The sequence below is a fragment of the Cucurbita maxima genome, unplaced genomic scaffold, assembly GCF_002738345.1.
Source record: "Cucurbita maxima cultivar Rimu unplaced genomic scaffold, Cmax_1.0 Cma_Scf00004, whole genome shotgun sequence".
In the NCBI taxonomy this organism is placed as follows: Eukaryota; Viridiplantae; Streptophyta; class Magnoliopsida; order Cucurbitales; family Cucurbitaceae; genus Cucurbita; species Cucurbita maxima.
Genome location: NW_019272020.1, coordinates 3,521,235 through 3,544,783, shown reverse-complemented (window position 1 = coordinate 3,544,783; position 23,549 = coordinate 3,521,235). Strand labels below are relative to the sequence as shown.

At 37.8% G+C, this 23,549-nt stretch overlaps 7 protein-coding genes across 12 annotated transcripts in view; 4 read left to right on the top strand and 3 right to left on the bottom strand.

The window, feature by feature from the left end:
* Nucleotides 1-23,549, bottom strand: part of LOC111478507 (vegetative cell wall protein gp1-like) — a 446,768-nt gene that overhangs the window by 51,895 nt on the left and 371,324 nt on the right. The gene's annotated exons all lie outside the window — the stretch shown is intronic.
* On the bottom strand, nucleotides 656-3,893 carry LOC111478503 (soluble inorganic pyrophosphatase). 5 transcript variants are annotated; one of them, XM_023122788.1, is made up of 9 exons: nucleotides 3,755-3,893; nucleotides 2,849-2,984; nucleotides 2,656-2,684; nucleotides 2,350-2,415; nucleotides 1,619-1,726; nucleotides 1,464-1,529; nucleotides 1,197-1,317; nucleotides 985-1,066; nucleotides 656-898 (listed from the first exon to the last, which is right to left on the bottom strand). In XM_023122788.1, exons 2-9 carry the CDS (start codon nucleotides 2,976-2,978, stop codon nucleotides 856-858), a joined length of 645 nt encoding a protein of 214 aa, XP_022978556.1. In that variant the 5' UTR covers nucleotides 2,979-2,984; nucleotides 3,755-3,893; the 3' UTR covers nucleotides 656-855. The 5 variants fall into 5 exon arrangements, with proteins under 5 accessions (XP_022978556.1, XP_022978557.1, XP_022978558.1 ...); XM_023122789.1 differs by having other exon boundaries at nucleotides 2,849-2,996; nucleotides 3,755-3,859; XM_023122790.1 differs by having other exon boundaries at nucleotides 3,734-3,839.
* Nucleotides 6,651-9,452, top strand: LOC111478463 (transmembrane protein 53). The gene is made up of 4 exons (XM_023122738.1): nucleotides 6,651-7,415; nucleotides 7,517-7,619; nucleotides 8,671-8,840; nucleotides 8,961-9,452. Exons 1-4 carry the CDS (start codon nucleotides 6,733-6,735, stop codon nucleotides 9,211-9,213), a joined length of 1,209 nt encoding a protein of 402 aa, XP_022978506.1. The 5' UTR covers nucleotides 6,651-6,732; the 3' UTR covers nucleotides 9,214-9,452.
* Nucleotides 10,561-11,544, top strand: LOC111478489 (syntaxin-112). The gene has a single exon (XM_023122770.1). The coding sequence runs from the start codon at nucleotides 10,578-10,580 to the stop codon at nucleotides 11,493-11,495; it is 918 nt and encodes a 305-aa protein (XP_022978538.1). The 5' UTR covers nucleotides 10,561-10,577; the 3' UTR covers nucleotides 11,496-11,544.
* Nucleotides 11,696-14,500, top strand: LOC111478422 (pentatricopeptide repeat-containing protein At5g66520). The gene is made up of 3 exons (XM_023122670.1): nucleotides 11,696-13,038; nucleotides 13,534-13,844; nucleotides 13,918-14,500. The coding sequence occupies exons 1-3, from the start codon at nucleotides 11,764-11,766 to the stop codon at nucleotides 14,195-14,197; spliced, it is 1,866 nt and encodes a 621-aa protein (XP_022978438.1). The 5' UTR covers nucleotides 11,696-11,763; the 3' UTR covers nucleotides 14,198-14,500.
* On the top strand, nucleotides 14,919-19,129 carry LOC111478421 (ATPase family AAA domain-containing protein 3-like). Its single transcript, XM_023122669.1, has 8 exons — nucleotides 14,919-15,361; nucleotides 15,631-15,726; nucleotides 15,954-16,064; nucleotides 16,185-16,494; nucleotides 16,885-16,975; nucleotides 17,297-17,639; nucleotides 17,958-18,106; nucleotides 18,347-19,129. Exons 1-8 carry the CDS (start codon nucleotides 15,092-15,094, stop codon nucleotides 18,855-18,857), a joined length of 1,881 nt encoding a protein of 626 aa, XP_022978437.1. The 5' UTR covers nucleotides 14,919-15,091; the 3' UTR covers nucleotides 18,858-19,129.
* On the bottom strand, nucleotides 21,959-23,547 carry LOC111478504 (zinc-finger homeodomain protein 6-like). Of its 2 annotated transcripts, none has more exons than XM_023122794.1 (2): nucleotides 23,300-23,547; nucleotides 21,959-23,214 (listed from the first exon to the last, which is right to left on the bottom strand). In XM_023122794.1, exon 2 carries the CDS (start codon nucleotides 22,738-22,740, stop codon nucleotides 22,105-22,107), a length of 636 nt encoding a protein of 211 aa, XP_022978562.1. In that variant the 5' UTR covers nucleotides 22,741-23,214; nucleotides 23,300-23,547; the 3' UTR covers nucleotides 21,959-22,104. The 2 variants fall into 2 exon arrangements, with proteins under 2 accessions (XP_022978562.1, XP_022978563.1); XM_023122795.1 differs by having other exon boundaries at nucleotides 21,959-23,120.

Genomic DNA, 23,549 nt, shown 5'->3' with positions numbered 1-23,549 from the left:
TACCGAAATTTTAAATTGATTCTCTAAGGAGTAAATTTTAAAATTTAAGAATTAAGTAATAGAAATCAAATTTGAAATTTTAAGGATTTTCCATTAATTTTGGGGCACAAATGGAAAAATTGAACTTAAATGAGTGAGTGGGAGAGCATATTGTGAAATTTCAAAGACAAACTTATGGTGCAGCCTTTTCCAGGTCATGTATTGACTATTATGCCACCTCCTCAGCTCTCATGCTAAACCATTTTTTATTCGTCATTTATGGTTTAATTAATTCAAATCAATAGTCATTTTCAATCCTAATCACTCTTTGTCAGCTTCCCTGATAATGAATTTAAATGGGATTTGGTTGTTTTTTTAGCGGCCCAATTAAAATATCCCAAATATATTACAAAACAATAGTTTATTAATGGGATTTTTTTTAATTACCTCGTCGGATAATATATTATTTAAACTAATAATTTTGTATTTAAATTTGATATAATTATGGAATATATATATATATATATATATATATATAGTGTGTGTGTGTGTGTGTTTAAGCTTCAAACAGAGCCTGCCATTGATGGATATTATCGCTATTGGGCCGCCATCAAGGCCCATTTATATACAACATTTCAAACAGAACTTTGAATTGATTCCAAATGAGCATCAGATCTAATAAATATTCAGTGTTCCAATATCATGATAAACTATTGTTTTTCGGGAAAAAAATTGAGCAGTTGCAGTTGAAGGGCTGAAGGAGGCAGCCAGTATGCAAGTAGTAATTAGCAGCCTCATTAAATAATGCAGCCAATTGGTGTTTGTTTAACACCCAGTCTCTTATTGCATTGGGAAAAAAGAGGAATTGAAAAGAACTTACTGCCTCAAGCTTTCAACAATGTAGGCAGCATACAAGTCCCTACAAATGGAAATCATGAGTGAGTTCATGATATAAGACCTAAAACTTGCAGACGGGTCAATCAGAAAAGAAACATGGGAGCTTACATGGAGTATTTGATGGCATCAATGGCAGCCTCTGCTGGCAGGAAGTCTTCCACATCGACTTTCTTGTTCTCGTTCTTCTTGTCTTTTTAGTTCAAGAGATGTCAAGGAAAAAAATAGCATGTGTGGTGTAAGTATGAAGAAGAAGATTATCGATGAAACGTTTTCATAAACCATATACGGATTCTAATGTTTAAATGCATTTAAAAGGATACAGTCCTCGAAGAATCGGCGAATTTCGGCCAGCCGGTGTGGGGGAATCTCTTTGATGTCTTTATAGTGTCGGAATTCAGGGTCATCGGCACATACTGCTATGATTTTGTCATCCCTTTCTCCCTGATAAATCATGTGTAGGTTAGTTTAGAGGGGGAAAGAAATCATGGGTTGTTTAAAGCAGAAGAAAACTGGTTTCATTGTAAAAAAGTATTTGTTTCTTTGAGCTTGGATAATTATGAACAGATTAAAGAAAAAGGGTCATATACTTGATCGATCATAGGCATCAATCCAATAGCACGAGCTCGGAGGAAAGATCCAGGCAGCACAGGCTCCTGCACCAAAGAGAAACAGAAGAACAGTAGTTAACGAAGATATTAAATCTCACAGAGAGACAATTCACTTTAGCTTCATTGGATTTTACCTGCATCAGCACCAAAACATCCATAGGATCACTATCTTCACAAAGTGTGCGCGGGATGAAACCATAATTGTGTGGGTAAACAACTGAGGAGTAAAGTACACGGTCGACCTATTTCCACAAATTTATACCTCGGTCAACTTTTCCATAAACAAATCAACAAAGTATACATACAAGAAACATCACATGGCTACAGTAAATATTTTGAGTTGATGTGAGATCCCACGTCAGTTGGAGAGGGAAATGAAACATTCCTTATAAGGGTGTGGAAACCTATTCCTAGACGCGTTTTAAAACCATGCGACTGACGGCGATACCTAACGGGCCAAAGCGGACAATATTTGTTAGCGGTATGATAGTTAAATTGTATGCAAGAATGTCTCTATATTCCACACGTATAGTTGACGAAAAAACCACAAGACTGACTACAAATAACACTGCTTGATAGTCAAGAAGATTTATTATAGAAGTAAACAGGATCAAGGGTGTGGCCTATGGCGTTCTGAACCAGAGAATCGTTGTATATGCAAGATCATGAGATTATGAAAAGCTGTTCATTTGATTCAAACAGAACACATCTACCCTTATCCCAGACTTTCAAAATGAGAGGCCATCAAACTCAGGAACAGTTTGACGAAGCCAGTTTTGTTGCAAAACTTCTAAGAGAGTAGCCATTACTAATTAGATTTAATCTAAAAGTAAAGAACAGTAAGAGAGTTCGAAGGTGAACACACTTTTATAAGGCCACTGGCCTTATCCAGCTCATATTTAACCTTGCTGCCTTTGCCTATTTCAACAACCTGCCACACAGATAGTAATACTCAGTTTGGAGTTTGGTAGAAAGCAATATAACATAATTTCATATAATTGGCAACTCGTTTTAATAAATCTCAATTCAAGTGTTAGTTTCCTATCTAGTTGGGCACTCCCTTATTGATTATCTCGCCAATCAGCTCAAAGAACCAATCTCCTTGACACCTTCCAACAATTCTTTTTTTTTTTTTTTTTCCAAACGTTTTCAAGAATTAGAAGAACCTTACACAGTTGAAAACTGACGGTGCACCAGGTCCTGAAATTACAAAATTGTGCATCAGTACTAGAGATGTAATGGAGATATACAAAATAGAAAAACATCGAAAAAATCAAGTAACCTCGAGCATGGAGGATGTAGAGCTAAAGTCCATATACATTCAGTAGAAGAATCTCATAAAAAAGAAAGAAAATTACACATACCGATCTCCAAATCATGCCAAGGGTGAGCGGCCATAGATCTCCGAGACATGGAAGAAAGGATTCTTTCATTGAGCCTAACCCTAGAGTATCCTGTATATCCAGAATTCCCTTCACCAGCATCGTTTTCCATATTTACCTAGCACAATAGCTTTATATACGTAAACACTGGTTTCCAATTTATAAATAGGCATTAAACGTTTGAGCCAAAAGGGAAAGGTCGAAAGAGAACTAATAAGCGCATCCAAAATGATTCATACAGCACAAAAAGTAAGAGAAAAAGGGACAACGCAAGATTATCGGAACATAAAAAAGATCGGATAGGAACACTACGATCTAAGATTATGAAACTATTTTCAACGAATCGAACACTAACAAATTACGAAGAAATTTAATCCAACGAAAACACATCAGTATCATTCATGCACACGGATGAACAGTTGTGTACAGAAAAAGAAGAGGGCAGACAAATCTGCAAGAAATGGGAACTAGAAGAACTCAAGAAATTGCTTCCAAAGTAGTTACCTAGTTTGAAAAGTATAAAAAAGAACAGAAAACTACCCTTCTTCTCCGTCCTCCACCTTCCCGAGAGACACGAACTCTGCTTTTCTTCCCCATGGGATCAATCATTTAAGTTCAAAACCAAAATACAACAGTAAATCACATGGCGCCGAAAGCACAGTAATCAAATCAAATCAAATAAAGCCCACGGAGAAAAACAGAGAGAACGATTATCGTTTTCTCTAAACATATAATCAGAAATATGAGTCTGGTCGAAGGGGCATTCACTGAATCGCTACAACTGAAAGTTCAATCACAGATAGCTCCGAAACAGAATAAAAGTAACAGATTAAAGGGGAAAAGATTAAAAGTATAAACATAAGAAACATAGAACGATTGATCACTCACTCAGTAGCTGCGTCGAGATTAAGCTTGAATTCGGAAACGCGCAAGCGATTCGAGCTGATATGTGGCAATATATTATATTCCCAGTAGAGCAGGTGAAAAAGACGAAGCCGAGAAAATTTTGGAAGGTGAAGACTCCGAGTCAATCTCGGTCGTTGAATATTACCGGAGTCAATCCTACGGTTGAGGTTCAAGACTCGTGTCAGAGTTCTGTTTTGGTGTTGGAATTTGGAACTTTTTTTTTTGGAAGAACAACGAGAGTTCAGCCTTTAAATTTCTATTTATTAAAAGTAAATTTCATTAAAACTATATAATATATATATAAACTTAATTTTATTTTTCAGAATTGATTTATTATTTCTGCATAAGCAACCCGATTGGACCGCTCATCATTTTTCTTCTTTTATTTTTTTTATAAAGGTATAAAAGGAAATAAAGAATTTGCAAAGTTTTTATTTTTTAAATTCAAAACTGAAACATTTTCATTTTTTAAAATAAATACATAAAAATACAGCTCAGTCTAAAAAATATATATATCCATAAAGTTTTAATAATATTTTAAAATTAAAAAAAATGTAATATTAAAAAATTTGAAGACAATTTATTCAATAAACTATTTTTGTCCGTATATAACAGTAAAAAAAAAATATTATTATTGGCCCAAAAATAAAAAAGATTGACATAATAATATTCAAACCACTGCACAACTTAATTTTGCTTTCTAAAAGGTTGAAATTTGAATGTAAAAGTTTTTATAAAAAAAAGTCTTTTTTTAATTGAATGGAAAAATTAAAATAAATATGATTAAACATAGGTTTAATATAAGTGGGATAAAATGGTATTTTCAACCGTTTGCTTTCCCTCTTTAGTAGTTGCAGATGACAGTTTTACATTAGCTAATTTTAAACCGAACTTATTCATCCACTCATAATATTTTCTTTTTCCGCTGACTTTTAAATTGCATACTTAAGCTCTAAAATTTTAAATTTATATTTAATGGATTAATTAATATTTTAAATTTTGAATATGTTCGGTACACAAAAAAAAAACTACTGGCTTTGTTAAATATTGTTTTAGATAAAACTAAATTTGTTATTTGAATAAAATTGGTTTTTTTATATAAAAAAAAACAAAATTGAAAATATTAATTTGGAAAATGGAAAAGCCAAATGAGTTCGCTTGGGCGTTGTGGTCAGTCAACGTGGCAATGCAACTACGTTAATTTGTCATTTTCTGAGAGATTTTCTCGGAATTCTTTTCCCCTTTCTAATTTTCCGGGAAAATCTATTTGGTTTTAGGCGTTTTATTATTTTTTTTTGTTGAACCCTGAAACATGGAATTGGATCCAACTCAATGAAACACCGAGTAATGTCGAGACATATTTTACAACTGAATGAACTGAACTTCAACATCACAAGCAAAGCAAACAAAAGAAGTGAACAGATTTCGAAATAATAATAATCTAACAAAAGAATCTAAGAGAATATGAAATTAGGGATTAAGAAACGGATGATCGCATAAGGCACCCTCATCTCACCTCATCTCAGATCCCAACCAGAACCAAACCCTCTCTTCAGACGATTGCGAGTGAGCTAATTTTGTTGGGGGAAAACGCGAGAGGACAGCGTCGGAGGAGAACCCCGCTCGACGGAACAAAGACACAAGAAGAAAAGCTTTTTAAGAACGCGACGGAGGACTTCGCCGCGTTTTGGGATCCAGCGAGGAGCTTCCGCAACGACGACGGCAGCCATTACGGCACTGCTTTAGCAGTTGTGGACAACAGCGGAGGAGAAGTTTTTGGAGAACGAAGAAAAAAGGCGAGCGAATAGAAATAAGGAAGATGTAAGGTATAAAAGGGCTAAATTACAATTTTGTCCCTCATTTTTATGTTTTTGTGCTCCAACTTCAAAAAAAAAAAATAATAAAGTCAAATGTCTGAAAATATTAGACATTTTCGACCTTAAATTTATTAAATACAAAATTATTTAAAATTCTAAATTGAGAAATAATTTGTTAGCCATAAAACTTATTACACATTTTATTAGATTTATTAAATATAAAATTAAGATTTCAAATATTAGGTACATTTAGAGATGTATTATAATTTTTTTAATTAAATTTATAATTTAACATTTTAATAGTTTAGAGAAAGTTGATTAACTAAATTAATCATTTAAATTGTCAAACACGACACTAAACACTCAATTCTAGATTTGTAAATAAAAAATACGGAATAAATCAATAATTTTTATTGAATATATAGATAAATTTTTTATTAATTTATTGGTTAAAGGTAGGGAGGGCAAAAGTGGAAATATAATAATATTATTATTGTGGAATAGAATTATAGAAATAGACAGTAATGAACCAGCAGACGCGCTGAGGACGCGTTTACTAACGCCTTGGGTCGCAAGTCCGAAACTAAACTAACTTCAGTTTTATTTTTATTTATTTTTATTTTTACCTGCGGATTCGAACATTTTTTCATACCGTGAAGCCTTTTTTTGTATTACAAAATAAAATTTAAATATTAGTATCATATTTTAAAAAATATTTATTTAACTTTCAAAATTAATATTAATATTTTTTAAAATTTGATGGTTATTCTTTAAATTTAATAAATTGAATTGATGATTGCTAATAAAAAAAAATAGTATTTTTTTAACATTTTTTAAAAAATGTAAAAGTATTAAAAAAATATTGTTGAAATTTTTTAATTAATTTAAACCTCTCAATTTGGTTTACTTTATTAAATAGGACGATAATTTCCAATTAAACGAAAATGGTGATTAAGTGAGGTTTATGTGCATACCATTCATATTGTTTTTCTATTTATTTTACATTTAATTTTGTTTCTGTTTTTGTGTTTTTTAATTTGTATTTTAAAGATTATTTGTATCATTTCTAATTCATTCTATTTGGCTAGAAATTTTGTTGAAGCACTCCACGATCTTCTCACAGTGGTCACCGGAAGCGCCGCCATGGAAGCTCCAGTCAGGGCATTTCGTCCCTGCGTTCTTAATCGCCACCTCTTCACAAAGACAATTCCTCAATCGCGCCTCGTTTCATTTCCTGAATTTAATCGGACCGCGATTTTCCGGCAATCTTCAACCTATTTCCATTTCCCTCCTCGGAAGTGCCTCGGTCTCAAATTCTCACTCTCACTCAATCTTTCTCATTGCTCTTCCTCGTCCTTTGGATCCACTGCATCTTCTATTGGCTCCAACGCTTTTAATTTTCTTTCTTCTTTACCCTCATTACAATCTTTCGGGTCTCAATTCGCGCCTGATTACTCCAATTCGTTTCTACCTGACTCGAACGGAAGTGCCTGGACTTGGAATCGAGCTTCAGACAGTGCAATTGGAATCAACGTGGGGGCTTTGGGGGGCGAAAAGGGAGCGGCGACTGTTGTGTTGTTAGGTTGGCTTGGGGCAAAGACTAAGCATCTGAGGAGGTACGTGGAGTGGTACAATGCGAGGGGTATCAACGCCTTGACGTTTGTGCTGGATCCGAGAGAGTTTCTTTGGTTCGCGTTGAGTCGAAAAGTTGAGCAGCGGATTTCGGATTTGGCGGCTGAACTCATTTCTTGGTTATCAGATGGGGAAGAGAATCATAAGGATCGGCGCCTGATTTTTCACACTTTTAGCAACACGGGCTGGTTTGTGTATGTTGAATTCTGTTATCGGTATCCCATTGCTGTTTTCTTTTCTTTTCTTTTTTTGTCAACATAGAATTAGCTCTGTTCCCTTTTGTTTTCTTCTGCAGATACGGAGCCGTTCTTGAAATTTTTCAAGGGCGGAAAGATTTGTTGGAGAAGATTAAAGGGTGCATTGTTGACTCTGGAGGAGGTGATCCGTTGAATCCTCAGGTTTGTGAACTGATTTGTAGAAAGAGTTCTAAATTATTTACTGCGTTCTTTCAACTGATGGAAACACATCTGCATGTCAATGAACTCTTATCCATCTCTGAATTTATCATCACAATCAAGGATTTAGAGGTGAAAAAATAGTAGAAACTGGCTATTGCCCTTTAAATATCATATGATCTGAATCTCAAGCCTCCATTTCTCTCTGTTCCTTCTTTGTTGCTTTAGTTCCAAAATTGTTCAGATCAGATTGCCATGATTGTACCTGCAATTTTCATCTTGATAATGATTGTTTACCCAAGATCTCATTAAAAATGTACAACTCCCAGTTTTCTAAGGCTTCTAAATGGTTCCAAAACCAAAAATATTGGTTTAACTTTTTCTTGGTATAAATTATTGAAGCATGTACAAACAACTAGTTAGGTTGTTTAAGCATTAATACAACAGTATATAACTAACAGGCTTTAATCCAATCTGAATTTGATAGCATGCTTTCGTGTTATATATTTTGCAACCGAGCAAAAATGATTGTTATTTTTTTTTCTGCCTTTCTCGTCTGATTTTGCTATTAGATAACAACTGTAATAACCCGAGCCCACCACTAGCAGATGTTGTTCTCTTTAGGCTTTCCTTTCAAGGACTTCCCCTCAAGGTCTTAAAATGCACCGGTTAGGGAGAGGTTTTTACATCCTTATAAAGAATGCTTTGTTTTCCTTTCCAACTGATGTGAGATCTCACATCCATCCCTTTGGGGGTGAGGACGCTGGCACACCTGCCCGGTGTCTGGCTCTGATACCACTTGTATTAGTTTGAGCCTACCGTTAACAAATATTATCTTCTTTGGCTCGTTACGTATCACCATCAACCTTACGTGTCTTAAAACCGTGAGGCTAATGAAGTAACAGGAGAAAACGGACAATATCTAATAGCGGTTGGCTTGAGCTGTTACAACAACTAGCATGCTTTCATCTGATCTGTTTTTCCTTTTCCATTTTATTCCCATCCGTAGTGGAAGATAGATATATGATTTCATCTCTACTACAAACAATGGTAGATTTGGGCAGCTGGGTTTTCTGCAGCCATTCTCAAGAAAAACAGTTCTTCTACATCTCCAATGGTTAGTGGAAAGGAAATAGACAAGAAACCTCTTGTATTGGAAACCTTTGTTTTGTCATCATTGGAGAATTTTTTCTCGGTTGCTTTGAAGTTTCCCGACGTCGACAAGTAAGCTTTCTTATTATTTCAAGACATGGATGGAAACATTTTCGCTCGAGGATTGAATGGTGTCATGTACTTACCATATGAATGCATATTAATTGTTGAAAAATGAACATTTCCTTGCAGGAGGTTGAAGAAGATTGTTTCACTTCTTACAGAGTACCAGCCTTCGTATCCTGAGCTTTATCTGTACAGTTCAGGAGATAAAGTTGTACCCTTCGAGTCAATCGAGCTTCTTATCGAGAAGAGGAAGAAGACAGGAACGAAGGTTTTGTCGTACAACTTCGGCTCGTCACCGCATGTTGACCACTACAGGACGTACCCTGATATATACTCATCACAGCTTCACAAGTTCTTGGTAGATTCTTTTTCTTCGTAGGTTGCATATGGCAGATGGGAGCATTTGGATGAAATTTAGAAGGAAATGATATCATTTCACTAGTGCAATGATTGGATTAGCTAACGCTTTTAACGCTTTCATTTGCAGAGACTGCTCATAGTTCTCTGCTCATACAGAAATACATAGATTTCAGACACACTTGTTATCTGTGACTTGTGAGACAATTCAATCTGATGAAAAGCTTAATGAAAATAAAAGCAAAGTCTTTGTTACTCGAACAGAATATAATATCTATACTCTCTAAGAAGAATAAGTTAATGTTTTCCATATAAAGTCTATTTTTTTTTTGGACTAAAGTATAGTATTTTTCTCTTTTTAAAACTGATGCTTTCAATGAGCTAAAAAGTGCTATCCCCTTTTAAAAAGTTATAATTTATATTTAAAAAATATTTATGAAATTTTAAAAGTAGTATTTGTTACCACAATGGTATGATATTGTCCACTTAAGCTCTCATGGCTTTGTTTTGAGCTCTCATGGCTTTGTTTTGAGCTTCGCTTTGTTTTGAGCTTCTATGGCTTTGTTTTGAGCAGATTATAAACGCATGTAAACGCATGACCATTTCCTAAATTAACCGGGACTTTCATCATCCAACCATATTAACTATCATTTATTTATATAGATTTTTTTTTTTAATTTACTAAAGTGAATATAACTCAATAGCAACTGACAAAGACACGTAATATTAGTTAGTCAAATGTTGAAATTTTCATATTTCAATTATTATATTAAAAATATATTATAAGAAAATTTTGTCTATTATATTTTAATTACTAGAAGAATGTATTTTTGGGAAGGGGAATGGTAATCTTTTCTTCTCTTTTCTTTTAAATCTGAGAAAAAGAATAGTAATCGTGACGTGCCAAAATTAAATTATGATTCATAAATTCAATAATTCATTAATACAAAAGTTATTAGTCATTTAAAAAATTCCCCAACAATTAATTAACTAAATTAATTTCAAAATAAATTTAAAATAAATTTTACAGTGGCAAGTCATGGGCGTTTTATTTCCCGCCTGCACGACCATCGTAACTGCCCGATCGATCATGGTGGAGTAACTGTCTTCAATGAACCAACGGCTACTTCTCCAATTTAACCAAATTTCAAATTTCAATCCCATTTTTAAACCCACAAACCTCTCGGTAAGGAAAAAAAAAAAAAAGAAGAAGAAGATAAGAATTCTGCTCAAAACTCCCCAATATTCAAATTTCTTGTGAATTTCTGAACCACCACCCCCACAAGGTAGGTTTCTCTTCCCTTTTCTTTTCAATTCTTTTGAATTTCTTTCTGGCTCCGTTTAATCCAGTCTTGAATCTTGCAGAGCAGAACCAAATCGGCCAAGATGAACGATTTGATGACGAAATCGTTCTTAAGTTATGTGGAATTGAAGAAACAGGCGCAGAACGAAGCCGCATGCGGCGGTGGCGGCGGCTTCGACATTGAATCCGGCGGCCAAGAACTCAATCCGACGGAAGAACAGAACCTGTCTCTGTTTTTCGGACAAGTCGACGAAATCAAGACCCAAATGGAAGAGACAACCAATCTCTTGAACGACATTCAAAAACTAAATCAAGAAGCCAAATCAACCCACAACGCGAAAATCCTCCGCGGATTAAGAGACCGAATCGACTCCGACATGGTCTCAATCCTCCGCAGAGCAAAACTCCTTAAAGAAAAATTGGCCTCTCTCGACCAATCCAACGCCGTCAACCGCCTGGTATCCGTCGCATACGGCGAAGGAACCACCGTGGACCGGACAAGAACTTCAATCACCAACGGACTGAGAGTGAAATTGAGAGAAATGATGATGGAATTCCAGTGTTTGAGAGAAAAAGTTGTGGCGGATCACAAGGAGGATTTGAGAAGAAGGTATTTTAGTGCAAATGGGGAACAACCCAGTGAAGAAAAGATTGAGAAGATTATGTCTGGGAGTCTGAAATTGGATTCGTTTGGAGGGAATTTGAGCGAGGCCGAGTTGAGAGACCGAGTCAGGCACGAGTCAGTGATGGATATACAGAGGAGTTTGAATAAACTTCATCAGGTGTTTTTGGATATGGCGATTCTGGTTGAGAGTGAAGGGGAGAAGATAGAGAACATTGAGGAGAATGTGGCGAAAGCTGGGAAGTTCATCAATGGCGGAACTCGAAGCCTTTACTATGCGAACCAGATGAAGAGGAAGAACAAGAAGTGGGTGTATTGGATTTGGGCCGTCATTTTTGTTATATTGCTTATTTGCATTGTTTCAATGTTGGTCATTTAAAGTTTTCTTTCTTACTCCTTTTTTCTCAGACATTTTTCAACACAAAATTATATGATCATCCTGATCATGAAATTCCTACGAAAATATACGATTCGATTGCCAGCGAAATATATGTCGAACTAAGTCCTCCTAAATTTTCAAATTTGCTCTTTTAAAGAGATAATGGAAATTGGTTATTTGATGGCCACAGACAAAAGACACACGTGATCCATTTAGAATTTCCAAGAGGAACGCCAAGTATGTGGATAGTTGATATGAAATCATCGTCATGTTCGCTCTAAAAGCAGAGTCTCCAATGCAATCGACATGGGCTCAGACCATGTCTCTGCTCGAAAACTGCTCAAACATGAAGCAATTGAAAGAAATTCATGCTCAAATGATTAGAACAGGCACAGCGACAGAACCCAAATTAGCCACCAAGCTTCTAACCCTCTGCACTTCACCCCATTTCGGTGATTTGCATTACGCGCAAAGGGTTTTCAATGGAATCTCCAGCCCTACCACTTTCATGTGGAACGCCATGATAAGAGCGTATTCTAACAGTAATGAACCAGAATTAGCATTTCTTTTGTATCGTCAGATGCTTTCTTCTTCGGTACCGCACAATTCCTACACCTTCCCTTTCTTGCTCAAAGCTTGTCGTAATTTTTCGGCCATGAGTGAGGCCCTTCAAGTCCATGGACTGGTAATCAAACTGGGATTTGGGTCGGATGTTTTTGCTTTGAATGCTCTGCTTCATGTGTACGCTTTATGTGGTGACATTCAGTATGCACGCCAACTGTTTGATAATATTCCTGAAAGAGATATCGTTTCTTGGAACATAATGATTGATGGGTATATCAAATCTGGGGACGTAAAAACGGCTTATGGGGTTTTCTTGGACATGCCATTGAAGAATGTGGTCTCCTGGACGTCGTTGATTTCGGGGCTTGTTGAGGCAGGACTGAACGTAGAAGCTTTGAGTCTTTGTCATGAGATGCAGAATGCAGGATTTGAGCTTGATGGTGTTGCTATTGCGAGTTTGCTCACTGCTTGTGCAAATCTTGGAGCATTGGATCAAGGAAGATGGCTCCATTTCTATGTGCTCAACAATGGAGTCCATGTTGATCGGGTAATTGGCTGTGCTCTGGTGAATATGTACTTAAAATGTGGGGATATGGAAGAAGCCCTGCAGGAGTTTGGGAAACTGAAGGGTGATCAGAAAGATGTGTATGTTTGGACGGCCATGATTGATGGCTTTGCTATTCATGGCCGGGGGGTGGAAGCTCTGGAATGGTTTAAACGAATGCTGAGAGAAGGAATAAGGCCAAATTCCATCACTTTCACTGCAGTTTTGAGGGCCTGCAGCTATGCCGGACTGGTTGAAGAAGGAAAAGTGTTATTTGAGAGCATGATGAGTGTTTATATCTTGAGCCCATCTATTGAGCATTATGGGTGTATGGTTGATCTTTTGGGTCGAGCTGGGCTGCTGGAGGAAGCGAAGGAGTTGATCAAGACGATGCCCATGAAACCTAATGCTATAATATGGGGAGCTTTGCTTAAGGTATGGGGAAAATTTTTATATTCTTACTTTTTTAAACATACTTTTGGTGTTTTATTTACACTTAGAGATTATACTTAGTGAGTTATAAGAATAGACACTTCAGAGAGAAAAAGAATCTTCGCATCGAACAGAAAAAGTTGTCCTTTTTGGACTGTCCGAGGGTTTCTCTTTCGGGCTTCCCCTCAAGATTTTCCACACCCTTGTTCACCTTTTCAACCGACGTGGGATCTCTAGGGAGTTCATTCCTCTCTTGAATCGATGTAGGATCTCACAATGCACCTTTCTGTGGGGCCAGCGTCTTTGCTACCCTTGTTTTCTTTTCCAACCGATATGGGATCTGTAGGGACTTCGTTCGATGTGGGATCTCATAGTCCACCCCCATTCGGGCCACTCCTTCCTTCTTCTATTCAGTGACCTTATTCTTATAAAATTAAGTAAACTGAAGAAAAAAGTTGAGAATCTACAAAAGCTTACCACTCCTTCCTCCTTGTTCAGGCCTGTAGGATCCATAGAGACTTTCTGGTGGGTGGCCAAATTGGAGCCCACCTGGTGGAAGTTGATTCAGATCACAGTGGGCGGTACATTCAGCTGGCCACCATTTTAGCTGCAGAAGGTAAATGGAAAGAAGCAGCTGAAGTGAGGTTGAAAATGAAAAATCTGAGAGTCCCAATTCCTCCAGGAAAGAGTTCCATAACTTTGAATGGCGTTGTTCATGAATTTCTGGCTGGGCATCAAGATCATCCACAGATGGAGCAGATCCTTCACAAACTAAACCAGGTTGTAGAGAGGCTACGGCAACACGAAGGGTACTCCTAAAACACCATTAAATCCAAAAACTTAAGCCAATAATGATTTATTATTAATACTCTTCTTCAACAGTTATGAACCTGCAACTAAAGACTTACTGCTTGATCTTGAGAACGAGGCCAAAGAGACTGCTGTGGCACAACATAGCGAAAAGTTAGCTATTGCTTTTGGATTGATCAACACAAAACCCGGATCAACGATTCGAGTCGTAAAGAACCTTAGGGTCTGTGAAGATTGTCACGTCGTTGCGAAGCTCATATCTCGGATCTATCGTAGAGAGATTATAATGCGAGATAGAGTTCGATTCCACCATTTTAGAGGTGGGAGTTGTTCTTGCAAGGATTATTGGTAGAGCAGGCAAGATTACAATGCTGTTCTTTTGGGGGAAATCTTTGGTTCTCAAGAACAAGGCTCCTAGATGGCATGAACAACTTCAATGCTGGTGCCTGAACTTCAGAGGCCGAGTTACAGTGGCTATCGCTCCCGCTCTCTGCCTTCCAAGCCTTGGCGATCTGCTTGAGCAGCTTTGACACCAAAGCAGCCTGTGAATAGCAAGCAATAACATCCAGAATTGAGAGAGTTCAGGCCATGAACTTGATTGTTTCTTACAAAATTTGAAGCCTTTTGAACTGATCTGGAAGGGAAGCATTGCACTGATTTGAAGCCTTAAAATTTGAATATAAATTTCATTTGATTTGTTATATTTTAACTTTTTTTTTTTAAAGTCCAACAACATATAAAATGAAAATATTCAAAAATTTTACAATATTACTTAATTGAGTTGTGTTTAAACCGAATTAAATTGAAATTTTTAAATAACTAAAATATCATCTGGACAATAATTTCATTCGACAATTAATAAAAAAAAAAAAAAAAAAGTTTATGGATCTAGATATTTTTTAATATTTAGGGATAAATAGAAACAATTTATAATTTTTATTTTATTCAAGATCCACCCATGAGTTCATTTTCTTTTGGGCCTTCTTTTTCTTCTGCTCGTTGATGGGCGACCCACTCGTAAGTCCTGCCCATTTCTGACCCTCTCTCTCTCTCTCTTAAACCCTATGGCTCTGCAACCGCATGAAGACGGAGGTTTAAACCTTGGCGCACCAGTCATAGAAACCTCGCGATTTTTATGTTCTTATTCAATCAAGAAGACAACTCCTATGTTCTGGTGGTATTGAAGCAGTTCCGTTACCAGTAGTTCATGTAAGCTGAATTTTTAGAGCTTCTATTTCTTGAACATATGGCTGTCTCTAGATTATCCGCCTGCGTAGCTATGGCTGCGGCTGCTGCATCCTTGCCCACGATCGCCAACCACGCCTACGCCGACTCTCCATTTCGATTCTCGCCTTTCTCTTCTTCACAGGCTTCTCAGGAGGACAAGTCTTCCGATGACAAATCAGACGCGAAACCCGCGGCTGAGGAGCCGAGTAAGTCTGGTTTTGATGCTGAAGCATTGGAGAGAGGTGCTAAAGCTCTCCGAGAAATCAATAGTTCCCCCAACGCTAAACAGGTGTTGCTTCATTTTTTGTTTAATTTGTTTCATGTTTTGGTCGGTTTTGTGGAAGATAATTGAAGAAGATATGGAGTGGATGTTTGAGGTTTTGAATTCAATTTGCTCCAAAGTTTCTTAGTATCGAGTGTTTTGTTTTGTGGCGGTTTTCTTGTTCTGGTATCTAAGAACGGGAGTGTTCAATGAAATTTTGTTTTCTGCTGTTGAATGACGTGAAATCCAAGTTCTTTGCTCTTTATTGATTTTAACTTAGTGTTATTTCTGTGTAGGTTTTTGAGCTGATGAAAAAGCAGGAACAGGCGCGTCTTGCTGAGTTGGCCGCTGAAAAGGCTCATTACGAAGTCATTCAAGCTCAAACTGATATAGTAGGTTCTTATCTATGTTACTACTTGATAATGTTTCTAGAACTTTTGAGCCTTTCATCTTGGCATAAGCAGATGTTGCTGCTCTTTTGATTTGATTTTCCACATTCTCTGGTCTGAACTATTATTGGTTTGCAAATAATAAGATACTTGAACAAGTTAGCTTCTGGTGTCTAGTCTATATATGTATTCCTTCTGTATGGGGTTAACTCTAGTCCTTTCACTCGCAGGAGAGACAAAGGAAATTGGCTGAAGAACAAAGAAATCTAATCCAACAACAAGCACAGGCTAAGGCACAAATGCTGCGCTATGAAGATGAGTTGGCCAGAAAAAGAATGCAGGTGACTTGGTTCTAAAATGTTCTCCAGTTTAAGGATGAATTGACAAATGCATGTTAAGAATGAAACATTTTGGTTGTGCATGAAAGCGTTTTGTTATTGATGCCTTATTATTCTTTGCAGACTGACCACGAAGCTCAAAGGCGACATAATGTTGAGTTAGTTGGAATGCAAGAACAATCATCCATAAGAAAAGAAAAAGCAAGACAAGTAACTGAGGAGCAGATACAAGCACAACAGCGTCAGACTGAGAAAGAGAGAGCTGAAATTGAACGGGAAACCATAAGAGTGAAGGCTATGGCAGAAGCTGAGGGTCGTGCACATGAAGCAAAGCTGACTGAAGACCATAACCGCAGGATGCTAATGGAACGAATTAGTGGCGAGAAAGAAAAATGGCTCGCTGCAATTAACACGACTTTTAGTCATATTGAAGGTGGGATTTAATTTTAATTGATAAGCATATGATGGGTTCATGCATGGTATTGGAGTGATAATTTCATTATACTGATTGGTTATTGTGTTCTAATTTTGAAGATGACATGAGAGGCTCCTTTTGTTAGGGATCTGAATGTTTATTTCTTATTTCTACGCTCTATTTTACGAACTCTTTTCTAGATAAATCAATTTATCTCCATATGTCTCAAAGTTTATGTAACTTGAGGCATCAAGAAACTTTGGGAGCCATAATATACAAGTAATAGATAAACGTTTTTTCCTGTATTAGTTTGATAAAACGTTTTTTCCTGTATTAGTTTGATGTCACATTTGGCTCTGGTTTTCATACAATGTACATTATCTATTTACTTCTGTCTGAATTGTGTAGGGAGTGTGAGGATTTTACTGACTGATCGCAATAAGTTGGTTATGGCTGTTGGTGGAGCTACTGCATTAGCAGCGGGAGTTTACACTACCAGGTGATAGTTTCACGAACTAATTAGACATTATACCTTATAGTTAGGTAAAACTAAGAATACTTGCATTTAAAGTTTAGTTTCTTCACGTTCACGAGCCTCAACTTGATATTGATCTGCTAATTACTTGACGAACTTTCTAAACCCCTTCTTTCACTAGAGAGAGAGGTGTCAAAGTGAAAATGTCACCACCGATCCTGCAAGATTGGTACCATATACTCATGACCCACATACAAATCTGTGATTTTTAGTCTTTATACCTCCCTGATTTTAAGCTCAATCTGCTATCTAATCATTCTCCATTTTTTCCCACCTGGTTTACAGGGAAGGTGCTAGAGTTGTCTGGGGTTATGTCAATAGGTTATTGGGGCAACCGTCACTGATTAGAGAATCCTCTGTTACGAGATTTCCAGGTTCCAAGATAATACCCTGGGTAAAGAACAAAGCTGCTGCATTTTCTACGGGAGCTGGGGCTGCAGCTCTCGCTGAAAATAAAAATAGTCTTGGGAATATTGTCCTCCATCCTTCACTGAAAAGGAGAATTGAACAACTTGCTAGAGCTACTGCAAACACCAAAGCTCATGAGGCACCCTTCCGTAATATGCTATTTTATGGACCTCCTGGGACCGGTAAAACTATGGTTGCAAAAGAGATTGCTCGAAAATCGGTAAGCTGTTAACCAATACCCTGATTCTTTGCACATGTTTTAGGCACCGTACCCCTGATTCTTTGCACTTGTTTTAGGCGTTGATTTTCTTTCATGTTCTATGAATGGAAACTTTGAACAGTTCGTTGACTTGTTGCAGATTATTGACTGGATAGAATATGCTTCTCCTAGATAGTTTTAGAGTACTGATATGATATCATTCAGCACAGAAGATTTAGTTCAGACACTCTTAGTGCCATGAAATGATGAGAATCAGTCGGTTCAACGCCACTATCACGTTGCTTGTTTTGATCTCTCTAGTTCCTTTTGTTTACGCAGGGTTTGGATTATGCCATGATGACTGGTGGAGATGTTGCACCTTTGGGCCCACAAGCCGTTACTAAAATACACCAAATATTTGACTGGGCTAAAAATTCTAGGAAAGGCCTATTGCTTTTCATCGACGAGGCGGATGCTTTTCTCTGCGAGTAAGTCCCCCACCTCTACCCCCACACTGCACAACGAAAACGAAAAAGCACCACGTAAAATTCATCATGTGATTCTCTGTTAAGTTCTTCTTTGAGCTTTTTGTTCCAAGTTCCCTTAATGTTGGATTATTAGCATGAAAGTTCATTTTTAGCTGAAATGTAAGGGTGTGCCTTGGATAGCATGTTTATAACGGAATCTTCCAGTGCCATTTTACAAAACTTGGTTTGTTCTCAATGCAGGCGCAACAGTACAAGGATGAGTGAAGCTCAGCGAAGTGCTCTAAACGCATTGCTATTCCGAACTGGTGATCAGTCGAGAGATATAGTTCTTGTACTTGCAACAAACAGACCAGGCGATCTCGACAGTGCTGTGACCGACCGAATGGATGAAGTGATTGAGTTCCCACTCCCTGGTGAGGAAGAGCGCTTCAATCTGCTGAAGCTTTATCTAAACAAGTACCTAAGCAATCAAAATGAGGACACATCCAAGCAAGGTTTCTCATTCAAGAAAAGCCCCCAACAAATAATCATACGAGACATCACCGACAATGTGCTCCGAGACGCAGCCCGAAAAACTGAAGGGTTCTCAGGCCGTGAGATTGCAAAGCTCATGGCGGGCGTTCAGGCAGCTGTTTACGGGCGGCCAGACTGTGTTTTGGACTCCACATTGTTAAAGGAGATCGTTGATTATAAGGTAACTGAGCATCACCAAAGATTAAAGCTAGCTGCTGAAGGGGGTCGCCCAGCTTAGTTGAGGAATCCGTTTATTGTAATATCGTTTTCAGGGAAGAGATTTAATTTTGTGTTACAGTGTTGACAGGGCCAACTTTTTACCTCATGTTTCAGCCCATTATTTTCGTTGGTTACGACCATTACAACTCTGTAGTTAAAATATTCATTCACCCTGAGTTCAAGGGTTAAAAACTCAAATTTTGGAATTTGGGTCAAATCCAGGCCCAAAGGCCATCGAAGGTAGATTCCATTTATAAATTTCCTACGACAATAAAGATTCTTATTTATCCAAAGAATCATCGAAGCTACCCGACTATTAATAGATTTTTGCGAGTTGCGACATCTTTTTCACCTGCTGTTCATACTCGGAGATTGAACACCAATTTTCACTCGTACACAATTCAGTTCAGTGAGTTCCTAAACTAGACTGAACCTAATGCAGACAAAGCACGAAAACTCTTGCGTTTCATCGGAGCATCTTGTCGGCGGTGGCGGATCCGGTGATCTGACGGCTACTATGATATCGTCGGCGGACTTGCTTTTCATTTTATTTAAGTTTTTGATAATGGACCGTCTTTGCTATCGTGGAGGAACCAACAGTGACGGTGGAAGGAGGTTGCTGCGTGTGCGGCGACACGCGTCGATCTGGTGGCCCAGTCCCCGTCTTCCATGGTTTCAAGCATTTGCCACGCTTTTTTTCCTTTTAGTTTGAAACTTCCTTTCATTTTTCTTTCCTTTTGCCCTTTTGCTCTCTCCCAAACAGAAATTGAAACCAACGAGTGATACGGTTAGTGCTTTAAAATTCACCGTTGCCTCTAAAAGATTTTGTTTCTTCTTCGTGAGATTATCTATCATGAATGGTTCCGGTAGTATGCGACGTCGTCATGAGCGGTGGCGGAGCGGCGAGAGAAGAGCCGTCGCCGCTGCAGACATTAGAGGAACAAGAGCATTGCTGTCGTAGAAGCCGAGACATGCAGATGACGGCCATGCACGATCGTTCTCAAAGAGAAACGTAAGCATTTGTTCTAATCCAGCTTCTCGCGAAATTCTTCGTCAATTCTCGAAAATCTCCTTCGGTTCTTCTTGTATGAAGGTAAACGCATTATGATTTAAGCGTAGATCGGAAGTTTTTGTGCAGTTCGTGCTGCTTGAATTCTCGAGCCATTTTAGCACCAAAAGGAAAAAAGGCGCCCTTCGATTTGAGCGTGTGGTTTAAAGAATATCATGACTAATTAATGCAGTACATTTTAGCGCACGATCATAGCCCTATGGAAATTACTTGGCTATTCTTGTTATAAATCCTTCAATCGTAGTATTGTTCAAGCCTTGTTTACGATAATTTGAGATTAGTTATTTATTCTTTTGAGAAATCTTGGAAAGTGATTATTACTTCTTCAATCAATAAATTCTTTTAGATTAGAAATGGAAGTAACGATTAACGATTAGTTTGATTCTTCCTGCAGAAAAAGTTCATGTTCGTTAACAAGAAAATGGGAATTTCCGTTGCTTCTTGTAGTTTTATATATTATTACTATTTTTTTATTCCGCTGCCCGTTGGGGATATATATCTTTTACTTTTGTCGCTTTCCGATGTATTTGAAAGCAGACTGGAGAGGGCCCGTTTTACGGTGGCGGTGGATAAAGCTGAGGGCACTGCCACCGCAGTGCGAACAGTCGAAAAAGTTGCAAGTGCTGCGGCGCTGCTGCCGGTGGTCTGAACTTCTTTTGAAAAGACATTTAACTCGTACAAGTGTTCACCCAAAAGGTCAAATGACTTGTAATAAAGCTAAAGATGCATTATGGTTGCCTGTCAGTAGTCGCCCGCAGGGTAAAGTTGAAGTACCTTCCATTATTTGAAGCCAACCCCCAGATTTCACGAACTGCCCACTTTCTTTCATGCTTATAATAATCCAAGTAGCAGATGAGCCGGAAATCGAATGGAAAATAGATGGGGGCGTCATTGTATTAAGCCGACTTCATGTTTCAAGTAAGCTTTCTTTCCCTCAGTTATTTGTAATTCTAAGGTATTTTGTGACGCTTGTTTTGTTTACAACCTTGAATCTGACTGATGGTTATGTTGGGCTGATGAAACTTTTATTTTCCCCCATTCTATAGCTTGAAGAACACAGCTCTTCGGTTTTGTAGCGAACTAGAATGGAGCATCGCCATAGGTGGAGAACAGTCAAAAGCTAATCTTCTGCAGATCGCTTCAGACAATTTATTGATGTAATTTACGAAAAAGGTTACTGTTCTTCCCTTTAATTCTCAATAAATTTGTTATAGGATTAAATTTTCATCTACACAATTATGATTATTATTATTGTGTTGAAGAACACAGCGCGCATAAGACATGCGAGGACACTGTATGTAAGATCCTACGTAGGAAAACGAAACATTCTTTATAAGGGTGTAGAAACCTTATAAAAGTGTGGAGTTTAAAAACCTCCAAGGGAAGTGTGAGCTTGGGTCATTACATTGTATCCTTGAATTGCATTAACATTAAAGATAGATGAGCGTATCTTTTTCCTCAAACGTGCACCAAATAAATTTGAGGGCATATGTTAATGTCCAATGTTGAAGAGTTGATTTGTTAAGATTTAGAAATTGTATAAGCATGAAGGATAAGCTATATAGCATATATAGATTTTGATTTATTTTACAATAGATAGCAATCTATAGCCCTGAAAAGAAAAAAATAATATATATATATATATATGAACATATTTAATTTCTGAAATTTCATTATAAATAAGGACATAATTTCAAAGGTTTACATCCCCCAATTCCAGAAAATTTTAATTAGATCTCCGGTTAGAAATATGATTCGTGTTGTTTTGGTATTATGAAGAAGACACACTTTCATGGTGCTTGAGGGTTTTTTTATTTCCGCTCCGCCATTCTTTTCAGTGTTAAGTAAGTTTGTAGCTTCTGGATGATGACAAAAAAATCATAACATCAGTCTGTCTGTGCAGTCCAGCCACAAAAAAATCTCGTACGGAAGAAGTGAAAGATATTGATAGTTTTGAATCTAACAGTCTACTCCCCACTACTTCTCCGGTGACAGTTTCAGGTTTGTTTTTTATAACATTAATGCTTGAATCATTCAGGTTAGATGTGAAGTAACATGACAAATTGGTATTGAGATATATTCATTCAACAACCGAATATTAACTCTCTTCACTCTTTCAAAGCCTAATTAGGACTGTGCACAACCATGGATGCATTATTTCACGAAATGGGTTTGTAGTAAAACTTGTATTACGTTCTTACATGTGTTTCTTCTTCATGGCTTGTTTTTTGTTGTGCATCCAAACCTTGAAAACTTGCCTCCTTACGCCCACCTCATCGCAGAACTGCTGCACTTCTAGTTCATCATGTTTCTGAATCTTCCACCCCAACTTTTCAGCAAATTCTACCATCTTCTCCTTCTGTTCCTGTGTGAACTTTGTCCTGAATCGTTTCTTCATCAGTTGTGTCTGCTGACAGAACAGCTCCCGGGCTCCATTATCAGACGGATAATACATATTCAGGCCCTCACTGGAAGACTCATCCGGAGCTCCATTGCTTCCTCCTCCAAATGCCATCATCATCGAAGAAATTGGAACTGCCGGTAAATGATGGTGACGAGGCCCATCACTGCGATGGCCATTGTTTCTGACCGATTTGGAGATGAAGAAAGCACCGAGGAAAGCTTGCTGTGAGAGCAGCTCGTCTCTCATCTCTTTTCGGTGAAAGTTCCGATGGCATTCACATGCTGCACACTTAGAGGCCTCAGGAGTTCCATCCTCTCCATTTGGCATGAACTCGCCGCAGCCGTCTAGAACGTAGCCTCCAGTACTTGCTGCGTGATTCTTCAGACATTCTCGGTATCGAATTACCGATAAAGGAATACTATTGTCCATTGCACCTTGAACTGATGTTCTTGAGATTGTTCTGCTTCAGGTTGTGGATGGCGGAGTAGCAGCAAATGAGAAATGGAGCTAGGGTACGCAGCAAATGAGAAATGGAGCTGGGGTACGGTGTGATCTTTTCTTCTATCGACAGCTCTTATCAGAAGAATCGGATGATCAGAATTAGGCGGCAGTTTGGTTGAGAATTAGGAGTTCCTATTTCCCGTCTTCACCTCTTGATCCGATCTTGATCTTGCTCATTTACCTGGTAGGTCCCTCTCTCTATTCGATATTCAAAGATTATGCTGTCATAGATGTTGAAAATTTGTCCTTTTTTGTCTTTCCGTGCCCCCATTAATCCATTTATTTCCTGTTACCGAACAGTTTGAGCACTTGGGGGAGAGACGGAGGACGCAAAAAAGACACAAGATATTATGAAACGAGTCTTGGGAGTTCATTAGCTATGTTCATTAGCTAGTTAAGATCCTGATCAAAGGAAGCTCAGGAATAGAATAGTCATTCGTGGAAGATCCAAATGAATGTCCAAGGTTAAATGAGTAAGATTGATTACCTTTTGTGGGAGATCGGATCAAGTGGAGATAAGAGGTGAAGACGAGGAAATAGGAACTCCTAATTCCCATTTGTGCTATAATAATCCATCAAATGGGAAATCTTCAACCAAACTGTTGCGCAGCCTTCTGCGGCAGATCAATCTCAAGAACATCAGTTCAAGGTGCAATCAATCTCAAGAACATCAGTTCAAGGTGCAATGGATAATAGTATCCCTTCATTGGTAATTCAATACCGAGGATGTCTGAAGA